At 43.6% G+C, this 13,470-nt stretch overlaps 5 protein-coding genes across 8 annotated transcripts; 3 read left to right on the top strand and 2 right to left on the bottom strand.

Moving 5' to 3' along the window:
- The first annotated feature begins 30 nt into the window (after positions 1 to 30).
- LOC135333444 (probable serine/threonine-protein kinase DDB_G0271682) lies at positions 31 to 2,595 on the top strand. The gene is made up of 4 exons (XM_064528415.1): positions 31 to 51; positions 90 to 399; positions 803 to 1,139; positions 1,195 to 2,595. Exons 2-4 carry the CDS (start codon positions 124 to 126, stop codon positions 2,427 to 2,429), a joined length of 1,848 nt encoding a protein of 615 aa, XP_064384485.1. The 5' UTR covers positions 31 to 51; positions 90 to 123; the 3' UTR covers positions 2,430 to 2,595.
- Positions 2,596 to 2,721: 126 nt separating this feature from the next.
- Positions 2,722 to 3,895, bottom strand: LOC135333480 (uncharacterized). 3 transcript variants are annotated; one of them, XR_010393922.1, is made up of 4 exons: positions 3,795 to 3,895; positions 3,408 to 3,523; positions 3,185 to 3,310; positions 2,722 to 2,952 (listed from the first exon to the last, which is right to left on the bottom strand). XR_010393922.1 is itself a non-coding variant. In XM_064528459.1 (4 exons), exons 1-4 carry the CDS (start codon positions 3,672 to 3,674, stop codon positions 2,890 to 2,892), a joined length of 321 nt encoding a protein of 106 aa, XP_064384529.1. In that variant the 5' UTR covers positions 3,675 to 3,689; the 3' UTR covers positions 2,722 to 2,889. The 3 variants fall into 3 exon arrangements, 1 of the variants encoding a protein (XP_064384529.1); XR_010393923.1 differs by lacking the exon at positions 3,795 to 3,895 and adding an exon at positions 3,642 to 3,762; XM_064528459.1 differs by lacking the exon at positions 3,795 to 3,895 and adding an exon at positions 3,659 to 3,689.
- A 1,072-nt stretch (positions 3,896 to 4,967) lies between these two features.
- Positions 4,968 to 6,717, top strand: LOC135333469 (uncharacterized). Its single transcript, XM_064528439.1, has 3 exons — positions 4,968 to 5,232; positions 6,044 to 6,380; positions 6,435 to 6,717. The coding sequence occupies exons 1-3, from the start codon at positions 4,996 to 4,998 to the stop codon at positions 6,548 to 6,550; spliced, it is 690 nt and encodes a 229-aa protein (XP_064384509.1). The 5' UTR covers positions 4,968 to 4,995; the 3' UTR covers positions 6,551 to 6,717.
- Positions 6,718 to 6,924: 207 nt separating this feature from the next.
- LOC135333462 (uncharacterized) lies at positions 6,925 to 13,458 on the bottom strand. Of its 2 annotated transcripts, none has more exons than XM_064528432.1 (7): positions 13,203 to 13,458; positions 12,364 to 12,469; positions 11,807 to 12,057; positions 11,392 to 11,546; positions 7,532 to 7,647; positions 7,309 to 7,434; positions 6,925 to 7,078 (listed from the first exon to the last, which is right to left on the bottom strand). In XM_064528432.1, the coding sequence occupies exons 1-7, from the start codon at positions 13,340 to 13,342 to the stop codon at positions 7,016 to 7,018; spliced, it is 957 nt and encodes a 318-aa protein (XP_064384502.1). In that variant the 5' UTR covers positions 13,343 to 13,458; the 3' UTR covers positions 6,925 to 7,015. The 2 variants fall into 2 exon arrangements, with proteins under 2 accessions (XP_064384502.1, XP_064384501.1); XM_064528431.1 differs by lacking the exons at positions 6,925 to 7,078; positions 7,309 to 7,434; positions 7,532 to 7,647 and adding exons at positions 10,329 to 10,567; positions 10,798 to 10,923; positions 11,020 to 11,135 and having other exon boundaries at positions 13,203 to 13,455.
- On the top strand, positions 8,070 to 10,220 carry LOC135333452 (probable serine/threonine-protein kinase drkD). Its single transcript, XM_064528422.1, has 3 exons — positions 8,070 to 8,344; positions 8,813 to 9,122; positions 9,178 to 10,220. Exons 1-3 carry the CDS (start codon positions 8,084 to 8,086, stop codon positions 10,050 to 10,052), a joined length of 1,446 nt encoding a protein of 481 aa, XP_064384492.1. The 5' UTR covers positions 8,070 to 8,083; the 3' UTR covers positions 10,053 to 10,220.
- Positions 13,459 to 13,470: the final 12 nt, after the last annotated feature.

The following is a 13,470-nucleotide window of genomic DNA, read 5'->3' as shown; positions in this document are numbered from 1 at the left end:
TCATCTATGACGTAATGTAGGGGTGGGGCTGGGCACCACTGCAATATATAGGCATAGATTGAAGAGTTACTCTTCAATCTATGATATAGGTAAGGCTCTTTTCTGCTCGTCTTTTCTGTGGTTATGGCTGCTAGTATTGTACCTGAGACTTCGACTGTACCTAGGCCTACCAGGAGTGATGGTGTCTTGATTGGTGAAGTGAAATGGAGTACCTCTCCCGTTACCTTCCATAGGAACACGGGGAAGCATGCTAGGCTAACAGAGATCGACACAGTAGCCACTAGAATGTGGGGTAGAGACTTTGCTGTAGTGTTCACCAGTGAGCCAGTGCTTGTTGGACAGATGTTCAAGGTCACTATGACAGGGCTAGGGAGAAAGGAAGATTGGTGCGGTGGAATGGTGAGAGCTCATTTGGTGTGTAGATATATTGTTAGATCTAGATCAAGTTCCTAACAGTAGAACTGAATTTATCTCTAGCTGTTTCATGCACTCCTGCTGTCCATATTATAGATCTATTAACCCCTAGACAGGTGTCGCCACCCTCTACCATTAATACAGAAGGAGGTCGGAGGTCGGGAATCAATCTATATCCACAGTTTTGTTCTGCTGTTCCGCAATATAGTACCGATATCATTAATTATAATTATTATGAGTAAATCTAGTGTGTGCGCACATATGTGTGTATGATCAATCCACTTGCAGCTGGTGGAATTTCACCAGCAGAACAAAACTGTGGATAGGCCCGACCTCTTTCCGTGCAACGGTATAGATATGACCCACTCACTACTGCTCTCTCCGACAGGATATTGCTTTTACTGGAGAGAACCCGGAGGACTCGAAGATGACACAGTATGACCAGTTAACATGCCCACCCTTGGGCAAGCACGTACTTTACACTCACAGCGCTACTATCAAGTGCAATGGCAGGATATTCGGTACAATGGGTTTCAGCACTCACAATTTTAAAGTTGGTGATTCTATACGAATCATGATGACGCTGGAAAAGGAGGTACACTTCTTTAAGAATGATGTATGGAGAGGGTCTGTACGTGTGGAGGACTACCCCCTGGACATACCTATGTGGGGGGTCGTGGACTTGTATGGACGGTGTAATCAAGTCAAGGCAGAGATTTACACTGGTAAGCTATTACTAGTACAGTGTATGTGTAGTCACATGTGTTCACTCCTCCACAGTGTCCAGGTACAACCCTGACACAGAGAGGAGGCTGAGAGAGATGGGACTAGTACAGGATGCAAGACCTCAAGCAGTGGGAACACAGTCATTCTTTGCAAAAATGCTAGAAAGGATTGGATCAAATAATTCACAAGATAATGTCTCAACCCTACGTTCAGAAAATGGTCAGCTTCAACAACAACTAACAAGAGCTAACGAACAGCTCACACAATCACGCTCAGACATTCAACAATTTCAACTGTTGGTGGAAGAAAAAGGCCAAGAAATCACTCAACTACGGCAGCAACTACTAACAAATCCTAATAACCAGCGACAACAATCTGACACAGAGAACCAACAGCTGATAAGGACCCTCATAGGACAAGTGGACGTCCTCCAACGAAGAGTGGCCTCTCTCTCAGTCACCAATCGTAGCAGCCACCCTCAGGAGGTGGAGTTATGGCAGGTGTCTCCAGAGGAGGTGTCTATTAGAGAGGACGAGATTCTTGGCCGAGGGGCCTGGGGCTACGTTGCCAAGGGAACCTTTAGAGGAACAACGGTGGCCGTCAAACGTGTGTATCCTGAAATCCTACGATTGACTACGATGGATCGAATTCGTCGTGAGATTCGCACCATGGCTCAGATCCGCCACCCCAACCTTGTCCTCTTTGTTGCTGCCGTCCTCAACGAGCAAACAGGTCCCATGATTGTCACAGAGCTCCTGGATACCTCTCTACGTTCTGCCTACCAGGACAATCGTGTTGGTCCCAACAAGCGAAGGATCTTTGGAGACGTCTCCTCAGCTCTGGTTTATCTCCACCGACAGAGGGAACCCATCATCCACAGAGATGTGAGCTCTGCTAATGTCCTCCTCTTCTCTCTACCCAACAACAAATGGCTTGCCAAACTCTCTGACTTTGGATCAGCTAACCTAGCTCAAGATGCCACATCTCCTGCAGAAGGTGCTATCCTGTACACTGCCCCTGAGGCCTATCCTCATCCACCTACGTCATCTCAACCACCACCACAACAGACGACAAAGATCGATGTGTACAGTTTTGGAGTGCTTGCTTGTGAAGTGGTGACTCGAACATTTCCGACATCTGAACTGTTTCTGCGTTTGCTATCGAGTATGGAAGGTGTATGGCGGGAGCTCCACCCACTCATCACCTCCTGTGTCTTTCACTCCCCTCAGGACAGACCCTCCATGGACACTGTGCTACACCACATCAAACAATTGGACTCTGAGCCTTAAGACATTTAGTATCATTTCTGTACGTGTGATGTGTCTATATATTTTCCATTGTACTGGACCTCCAAGACTAGCGATATATAGCGAGATGCATCTATAATTATGTTTGAGTTTAATAGTGAATTATTTTTATGTGAAATAATTGTAGTCATGAATTTATTTTCTTTCATGTCAACATAATTACAGCATGCATGCATGTCTAGTCAATACTCTTGGAGAGTTTATAAAGTAGTCTAATTGTCATTTCTTCATCCCCTCCCCTTAATTTAATATACACAATTATTATTTTATGGGAAATTGATAATAATATATTCTTCTGAAATGACGTGAGTCTCCAAATCAAATAAAGACATTAATTAAGTAATTAAGTAATTAGAATTGAACAACTGTATGAAACATACAGACAATTTATTAGTTGCCTAGAGTGAATTATTATTCAGTTGTGTGACATCAGATGACATCATCAATCGATAACGACAGGGTCCTTCCCCTCAGAACAGCTGCTCACTTTCCGCATCCTCGTCACCTGCACACACAACAAATTAAAATTACCGACTGCTTTCTGTGCAGATAACCACACCAGGTCAATATAATATTATGAGTACACCACAGCCATGCTTGTGTGTGGGGGGGTGCACCAGGCAGTATACATCACAACCATGCAATGAGTCAAGGCCTTCTTTGTAAGGTTGTGGTGCAACCATGCAATGGCCTAAGGTTTGTGTGTGGTGGTTTGGTTTGTGTGGGCGAGGCCTCACCTCTGAGTGTCTGGTTGTGTAGGGGGACTGTCTGGTTCGCTTGCTACGAGTCCTCACAGGTCCTGTGGAGGACTTCAACTGCTTGTGGACTGTGTGGTCTATCTTGGGAACAATCACCACTGGTTTCTGTGCGTGTGTGGAGGGGGATAGATGATATCTAGAATGAAGAGGTAGATATTGTGATAAGCAAGCCTAGCTTAATGTGTGTGTACATTCTAGTCACCTGATGTGTTGTTCTCTCTCGACTTTTGAGCTCTTGTATTCCGACATTGCTGTTAGTTGATGATAGTTTCTGAGTGGCTTTGGGAGGTTTGTGTCCACTGAGAGTGTGTGTTAGTCCTGGAGATGAAGCGTTGAAGCGTGTCAATGTACAGTACATGTACAAGATAGTGTACAGTAGATAGTGACTGATTAGCAGTAGCACAGACCGTGTACATGCATTTACACCCAAGCTAACCTTTATCATCAAGCCACCTGATGTTCTGTACATCTTTAAATTTGATTCAAACTCTCAATTAGTAGCCATACAGTAACTTTATTAAGCAAAGCCAACAGGCTATAGAATACACCACACATGTACATCACTACACACGCAGTACAATGTATTCACCAAGATTCCCAGTTTTTCTGATACTGTTGGCTAGAGAGGTCGGTAGGAGGTCAAAAGAGGAGAAGATAGGTGACTGGCGACCGGTGTCATAAAATTTTGGGCCCCCCCATGTTTAGGCTCCCCCGGGCCTAGAATTTTAAAATTTTGGAGCCTCCGGGGGTCTAGAATGTTAACAGTTTGGCCCCCCAGGGGGTCCAAATTGTTAACATTCTAGGCCCCCCTCTTCTGCTATCCCTTTCTGCACGATAGAACGAAGTCAAAGAGATATAATAATAAATATGGTAAGGTTAGCTCTATCAGTTGACAAAGCATTAAAGAGACTGCATGCATGCAAAGACTCTGTATCAAAGTAGCAAAAATGTTTGCATTATTATTCTATCATGAAATTCAAAGTGAAGGAAGATTTACCTTTCAAGTTACTCATGCTTTACCTATAAGAGTTAAATGCTTTGATGCAGCTCTGCAATGCTGGATCTGCCTGTAAGACAATCGATGTTGTTGCATAGCTATCGCCATAATTATTTGCAACTTCGTGCTTACTTTCTCAGCCAAAATTAATTTCAAGACAAAAAAGTATACATGTAAAAAACACACAATTTCAGTGCAGAGACAACAATTCCTCCATGTTTTCCTATACATAGAAGATGTAAATTGTTGTGGGGATGCTCCAATAGCATCACTGGCTCAGCTCTCAAGTAATGTGGAATCACAGATAGAAGTCAAGAGAGACACTGTTGTATCATGGTGGAATCACAATAGCAGTTTCCTTTCGGGACAAGGGTAATCTTGGACAGTCCTGACCAATTCGGGACAGTTGGCACCTATGTGCTTCGTGCTGCATGAGGCCTAGAATGACATGGTGCAGTGTGATGGCTGTGAGACCAGTGGTATACTACTGTACATGCATGAAATGTGTGTGTGTGAGGAGAGCTGCATTCAGTAACTGGCACTGCATAGACTGTGAAGACCATAGAAGACTGTATTGGTGTATTTTGAGAATGCTGTCACATAATGTTACCGCTGTTGCGCTGTTAATGGGGGCCTAAAATGTTAAAATTCTAGGCCCGGGGGGGCCCAATCTCATGGGGGGCCTAAAATTTTATGACACCGGGGGGTCGATGTTGGAGGATATTATTATGATGAATGCAATGCGGGGGCATTGTGTACCATGCAATGCGGGGACGGGGCTAGCGGTTGAAAGATGGCTACATGTGATGATGGTGTCTTGTTTGGTGGAGTGGAATGGAGCAGCTCTCCCGTTACCTTCCATAGAAACAAGGGAGAGAATGTTGAGCTAACACAGAGCAACACAGTAGCCACTAGGACTAAGGGCTGCAGCAATGCTCTAGTGTTCACCAGTGAGCCAGTGGTTGCTGGACAGATGCTCAAGGTCACTGTGACAGAGCCAGTGAGGGAGGGACGTTGGTGGGGTGGAATGGTGAGAGCTCATTTGGTGTGTGCATTGCTTGGCTGTTTATCACAATAAAATTTTCACAAATCTGTCATCTATAATTAAACAAGATACAATATGCTCATAAAGCATTCACCTCGTGTGTTGCTTTTAACATCATAAGGAATGATTGTGAATTTATAGTAAGATCGATCAGAGTACAAAATATTTTAGCACTATCAACCAACTTTTAGCCATGAACAACTTTTTTTAGTCTTCAAAGATCGCCTACAAATTGTAATGACTTTGCTAGTTAGTTATTTACTTAGTCATTTCCTGTTCTTAATGTTTCCTGTGTTGTAATGTTTACTGTTTTATTGTACATGCGCATGAGTTCTTATTACTAGTTAACACTTCTTTTGTATAGGTCTATCTTATTGCTTTGTGCTCTAGCCCGGCGGCCTGCTCCTAGCGGCGCCCTTTGTGTATGGGAGCCTCTGCTCCACTGTCTTTGTTGTCTTAGTATTTACCGTCTATGTTTTGTGATACTGGTTGATCCATGGTTGAATCTTATCTTGAACTGCCGCACGCTGCTCGGTGCACGAACTCAACACAAATTTAACTACATACATGTATAATTATAAGTAACTGTCTCATTAGCAGTTACCAACTTGTCTCGTATAGAGGTCTTCCATCAGTCTTCAGTTATTATAGTACACACAGACTCACAGGCTAGAGAAGCCGGAAAGTGTCTAGTTTGCTCAAACCGCTCATTTTTGTGTCCACACACACACCAATCACTCTACCCCTGCTACACACGGGGTAATTATAAACTAGTTCATGTATAACTCTGACACAGGAGATTGGTTTCACTGGAGAGAATCCGGAGGACTCGACACTGACACAGTGTGAATATTTGGACTGGAAAAATCAGCACAAGCATTTACTGTATACTGGTACCACTTCTCTCCAATACAAGGACAAGAAACTCTGTGATCTGGGTTTAAACACTGAATATTTTGAAGTGGGTGATTCCCTAGGAATGTTGCTGACGCTGGAGAAGGAGGTCCACTGGTTTATGAATGATGTGTGGAGAGGGTCTGTACGTGTGGAGGACTACCCTCTGGACACACCTATGTGGGGGGTCGTGGATGTGAATGAACGATGTAAACAAGTCAAGGCAGAAATTTGCACTGGTAATTACTAGTACATATATGTGTAGTCACATGCATGTGTTCACTCCCCCACAGTGTCCAGGTACAACCTTGACTCAGAGAGGAGGCTGAGAGAGATGGGACTAGTACAGGATGCAAGACCTCAAGCAGTGGGAACACACCACATCAAACAATTGGACTCTGAGCCTTGAGGACATTTAGTGTCATTTCTACGTATAATGTGTCTATTTTCCATTGATAAGTACTGGACCTCCAAGACTAGCGATATATAGTGAGATGCATTTATAATTATACTTGTGTGAAATAATAATTTTTGTATATACCGGTAGTCATGAATTTATTATTATAATTACTTTCACATGTCAACATAATTACAGCATGCATGCATGTCTAGTCAATACTCTTGGAGACTTTATAAATCACTAGTCTTCTGTATATTATTGTCATTTCTTCATCCCCTCCCCTTAATTTAATATACACAATATCTCATGGGAAATTGATAATAATATATTCTTCTGAAATGACGTGAGAGTCTCCAAATCAAATAAAGACATTAATTAAGTAATTAGAATTGAACAACTGTATGAAACATACAGACAATTTATTAGTTGCCTAGAGTGAATTATTATTCAGTTCTGTGACATCAGATGACATCATCAATCGATAACGACAGGGTCCTCCCCCTCAGAACAGCTGCTCACTTTCCGCATCCTCGTCACCTGCACACACAACAAATTAAAATTACCAACTGCTTTCTGCAGATAACCACACCAGGTCAATATAATATTATGAGTACACCACAGCCATGCTTGTGTGTGGGAGGATGCACCAGGCAGTATACATCACAACCATGCAATGAGTCAAGGCCTTCTTTGTAAGGTTGTGGTGCAACCATGCAATGGCCTAAGGTTTGTGTGTGGTGGTTTGGTTTGTGTGGGCGAGGCCTCACCTCTGAGTGTCTGGTTGTGTAGGGGGACTGTCTGGTTCGCTTGCTACGAGTCCTCACAGGTCCTGTGGAGGACTTCAACTGCTTGTGGACTGTGTGGTCTATCTTGGGAACAATCACCACTGGTTTCTGTGCGTGTGTGGAGGGGGATAGATGATATCTAGAATGAAGAGGTAGATATTGTGATAAGCAAGCCTAGCTTAATGTGTGTGTACATTCTAGTCACCTGATGTGTTGTTCTCTCTCGACTTTTGAGCTCTTGTATTCCGACATTGCTGTTAGTTGATGATAGTTTCTGAGTGGCTTTGGGAGGTTTGTGTCCACTGAGAGTGTGTGTTAGTCCTGGAGATGAAGCGTTGAAGCGTGTCAATGTACAGCACATGTACAAGATAGTGTACAGTAGATAGTGACTGATTAGCAGTAGCACAGACCATGTATATACATGCATTTACACGCAAGCTAACCTTTATCATCAAGCCACCTGATGTTCTGTACATCTTTAAATTTGATTCAAACTCTCAATTAGTAGCCATACAGTAACTTTATTAAGCAAAGCCAACAGGTTATAGAATACACCACACATGTACATCACTACACACGCAGTACAATGTATTCACCAAGATTCCCAGTTTTTTTCTGATACTGTTGGCTAGAGAGGTCGGTAAGAGGTCAAAAGAGGAGAAGATAGGCGACTGGCTGCCGGAGGGTCGACATTGGAGGATGATTGTGTGTGTGTGTGTGTGCGTATGAATGCAATGAGGGGGCGTTGTGTGTAAACATGCAATGTAAGGGTGGGGCTCGTAGTTGCAAGATGGCTACAAGTGATGATTGTGTCTTTCGTGGAGTGGAATGGAGCAGCTCTCCCGTTACCTTCCATAGGAACAAGGGGAGGAATGTTAAGCTAACAAAGAGCAACACAGTAGCCACTAGAGTGAGAGATAAAGACTATGGTATAGTGTTCACCAGTGAGCCAATGGTTGCTGGACAGATGCTCAAGGTCACTATGACAGAGAGGGAGGAATGTTCGTTGTTTGGAATGGTGAGAGCTCATTTGGTGTGTGCATTGCTTTGCTATTCATTACAGTAACATTTTCACAAATGTCTCATCTACTAATTACAAGATACTCTCAAAGCATTCAATCTCTCTTCCTCTTCTATGATGATAGCACTCACCCCGGCCCGTGCATTGTTTTTACCGTTATGATCATTATGGGGATCGGGAATGATCGTGAATCTATAAAAAAGATTGATTAGAGCACAACATATTTTAGTACTATCAAAGATAATGCATTTGAAACCAAATGAAATTTTTTTTTGTCTTCGAAGCTGATCGCCTATATATAAGTACGTTTCAACTATTAAGTAACCTATTATTTTTTCAACCACTTCTAATGAGACCATTAGCAGTCTAGTTCACTCAAACAGCAGATCATTTGTGTGTCCACACACACACACACACACACACACAACGGGTAAATATAACCTTATTCATGTATAACTCTGACAGGATATTGGTTTCACTGGAGAGAACCCGGAGGATTTGACATGGCGAAAGGAGCACAAGCATTTGTCTACTAGGGGCACTTCTCTCCATTGCAAGGACAAGGAACTCTGTAGACTGGGTTTCGACATTCATGATTTTGGAGTGGGTGATTCCTTAGGAATGTTGCTGACGCTGGAGAAGGAGGTCCACTGGTTTGTGAATGATGTGTGGAGAGGGTCTGTACGTGTGGAGGACTACCCCCTGGACACACCTATGTGGGGGGTCGTGGACGTGTATGGACGATGTAAACAAGTCAAGGCAGAAATTTGCACTGGTAAGCTATTACTAGTACAGTGTATGTGTAGTCACATGTGTTCACTCCCCCGCAGTGTCCAAGTACAACCCTGACTCAGAGAGGAGGCTGAGAGAGATAGGAGTAGTTCGCTCAGACGCTCAACAACTTCAACGAGAGTTCTGGGAGGTGTCTCCAGAGGAGGTGTCTATTAGAGAGGACGAGATTCTTGTCCGAGGGGCCTGGGGCTACGTTGCCAAGGGAACCTTTAGAGGAACAACGGTGGCTGTCAAACAAGTGTATCCTGAAATCCTACGACAGACTACGGTGGATCGAATTCGTCGTGAGATTCGCACCATGGCTAAGATCCGCCACCCCAATTTTGTCCTCTTTGTTGCTGCCGTCCTCAACGAGGAAACATGTCCCATGATTGTCACAGAGCTCCTGGATACCTCTCTACGTTCTGCCTACCAGGACAATCGTGTTGGTCCCAACAAGCGAAGGATCTTTGGAGACATCTCCTCAGCTCTGGTTTATCTCCACCGACAGAGGGAACCCATCATCCACAGATATGTGAGCTCTGCTAATGTCCTCCTTCTCTCTCTACCCAACAACAAATGGCTTGCCAAACTCTCTGACTTTGGATCAGCCCGAGATGCCACTACTCCTGGAGAAGGTGCTATCCTGTACACTGCCCCTGAGGCCTATCCTCATCCACCTACGTCATCTCAACCACCACCACAACAGACGACAAAGATTGATGTGTACAGTTTTGGAGTGCTTGCTTGTGAAGTGGTGACTCGAACATTTCCGACATCTGAACTGTTTCTGCATTTGCTATCGAGTATGGAAGGTGTATGGCGGGAGCTCCACCCACTCATCACCTCCTGTGTCTCTCACTCCCCTCAGGACAGACCCTCCATGGACACTGTGCTACACCACATCAAACAATTGGACTCTGAGCCTATATAGGACATTTAGTGTCATTTCTGTATGTGTGATGTGTCTATATATTTTCCATTGTACTGGACCTCCAAGACTAGCAATATATAGCGAGATGCATTTATAATTATGTTTGAGTTTAATAGTGAATTATTTTTGTGTGAAATAATTGTAGTCATGAATTTATTTTCTTTCATGTCAACATAATTACAGCATGCATGCATGTCTAGTCAATACTCTTGGAGAGTTTATAAAGTAGTCTAATTGTCATTTCTTCATCCCCTCCCCTTAATTTAATATACACAATTATTATCTCATGGGAAATTGATAATAATATATTCTTCTGAAATGACGTGAGTCTCCAAATCAAATAAAGACATTAATTAAGTAATTAGAATTGAACAACTGTATGAAACATACAGACAATTTATTAGTTGCCTAGAGTGAATTATTATTCAGTTCTGTGACATCAGATGACATCATCAATCGATAACGACAGGGTCCTCCCCCTCAGAACAGCTGCTCACTTTCCGCATCCTCGTCACCTGCACACACAACAAATTAAAATTACCGACTGCTTTCTGTGCAGATAACCACACCAGGTCAATATAATATTATGAGTACACCACAGCCATGCTTGTGTGGGGGGGTGCACCAGGCAGTATACATCACAACCATGCAATGAGTCAAGGCCTTCTTTGTAAGGTTGTGGTGCAACCATGCAATGGCCTAAGGTTTGTGTGTGGTGGTTTGGTTTGTGTGGGCAAGGCCTCACCTCTGAGTGTCTGGTTGTGTAGGGGGACTGTCTGGTTCGCTTGCTACGAGTCCTCACAGGTCCTGTGGAGGACTTCAACTGCTTGTGGACTGTGTGGTCTATCTTGGGAACAATCACCACTGGTTTCTGTGGAGGGGGATAGATGATATCTAGAATGAAGAGGTAGATGCTGTGATAAGCAGGCCTAGCTTAAATACGTTTGTGTGTGTGCATTCTAGTCACCTGATGTGTTGTTCTCTCTCGACTTTTGAGCTCTTGTATTCCGACATTGCTGATAGTTGATGATAGTTTCTGAGTGGCTTTGGGAGGTTTGTGTCCACTGAGAGTGTGTGTTAGTCCTGGAGATGAAGCGTGTCAATGTACAGTACATGTACAAGATAGTGTACAGTAGATAGTGACTGATTAGCAGTAGCACAGACCATGTACATGCATTTACACGCAAGCTAACCTTTATCATCAAGCCACCTGATGTTCTGTACATCTTTAAATTTGATTCAAACTCTCAATTAATAGCTATATAGTAACTTTAAAGCCAACAGGCTATAGAATACACCACACATGTACATTACTTCACACACAGTACAATGTATTCACCAAGATTGCCAGTTTTTCTGATACTGTTGGCTAGAGAGGTCGGTAAGAGGTCAAAAGAGGAGAAGATAGGCGACTGGCGGCCGGAGGGTCGATGTTGGAGGATACAGGATAGCTTGAATACGGCCTGGGCTCTCTGGGGGGACCCAATAGTGTGCCTGGAGGGGAAGGGGTGGGGTTATATCAGACTGGTAGGTTCAGCATTGCAGTGGAAGCCCACACAGGCTGCCACACAGGGGAAGTACACCATACCAACAAATTCCTCATGCTGTAAAGTCCAATTTAAAATATTAAAATATGCATTTTGTAGCTCTTAAAGCTGTTTGTGTTACAGTATACATGGATTTTTTGAGAGGGCCAAAAAAGTTATTTCACCAGATCCATAGCATTGCTACCTAAGCTAAGCCGACCCACTCACCAGGGAACACCCTTCATGCTCACGGTCCCCCTCTCAATGAGTGTTGTAGTGGGCAGGGTCTCGGGCTTACAGTAGTCATGGTCATGAGTAACCTGCTGGGTAACTGCCCAAGTGAACACATCTGGTCCTCGTGGAAATACAAAGGTCCCCTCCTTAGCTCCGTACACACTGGAGGAGGGGGAGACAGAGCGATAGGACTCAGGAGTACAGTTGGAGACTTTGAACACTGATGCTGAGACGGTTGATAACTCCTGCATGTTGTAGAAATTATAATTATAATTGAGGTACATTTCTAAAGCTAGTTCTTATATGAATAAGCTCAGAAATAATTGTATAGGAGCTCTACAGTGATATGAATATCAACCATTACATCACCGGCCACATCACTAACTGGGAATCATATGACCATAACCAGACATTCATAACCACTCATTAACTTTAATATGGACATCATACCATCCCCCCCTCACACCTCACACACACTCACAGAGCTTGTATGCAGGTCAACTAGGACATCATACCATCCCCACCCCCTCACACACACCTCACACACTCACAGAGCTTGTATCCAGGTCATCTACATCTGAGCACTCCGAACCGCCACAAGAGTTGAGATGGTGATCATACTTGCAGCGTTTGAAATTGGACTGGTACTTCCTAACCCTGAAGAGAAAGAGGAAACCAAGAATGGTTGAATGTGAAAACCGCAACGTTCATTGAACCAAATCCGACACAATCGCACACAAAACGAAACTATGTAAGAAATCAAAAGAAAACACCACTGACCACTGTGATCTCACATAGCTAGCCACAAGGGGTGTATATGGAACACTTCCCACCCCTAACAGTTGCAAACCACCCTAGAACACGTATCTTATCACCAAGGACAACAGGTTGAATAAACAGAGGGCACTGATGTGGAGTATGAATTTATTTAGTGGGATGGTGAATTCAATTAGGTATATAGCTAGCTAGCCCAGAGGAAGTCAGTGAATGGAAGGGCTAAGGCAAAACTGGCAGCCCACCCACCACACAACAGAAACACTGATCAAGGAAGCGTACAATACCTAAATTATTGATTCTACAGTCTTAGTGATACATTCGTACAGCACAGCTCTTGCCAAACATTATGTAACAATTCCTAGTAAAGCATAATTTACTGAGAGGCTCAGTGGAGCTATAGACATTAGCGCAGTAACCGTCCAGTCTTAGCTACAGTCGTACATTCTATAGCCACGACTAATTACAACTAATCATGATCATATACCATGGTCATACCATACACGCACATCACTCAAGCACAGCTAACAAGTACACTACAACCAGAGCACAAAGCTGTCTATTACACGAACAATAGGTCCCTTGTAAGCTAACACAGTATGAATAGCTTATTCACTTTTTAATCTCAGCTTCGATGGCGGCAATGTCCTCATCGATGCTGCCCCGTGTCCTGGAGGCTACGTGCGCTTTATAGAAGGTCTCCATGTACTTGTCCGATAGGAAATCCTCCCTTGGTAGTCTCAGTACGGCGGCCATGGCTCGATCTGTCTCGCACGTTAGCAGCTAGCTTGTAACAGTATTTAGATTCTCTGTCACTATTCAGTTAACTTGGCGGGTATTTGGTCACCACGAGGCCATGTAGATTACGGATATTAGCCTAGGTA

Source organism: Halichondria panicea, chromosome 3, assembly GCF_963675165.1.
Source record: "Halichondria panicea chromosome 3, odHalPani1.1, whole genome shotgun sequence".
Lineage (NCBI taxonomy): Eukaryota > Metazoa > Porifera > Demospongiae > Suberitida > Halichondriidae > Halichondria > Halichondria panicea.
The sequence above is the reverse complement of the archived record's forward strand: the minus strand, read 5'-3'. Positions and strand labels throughout refer to the sequence as shown.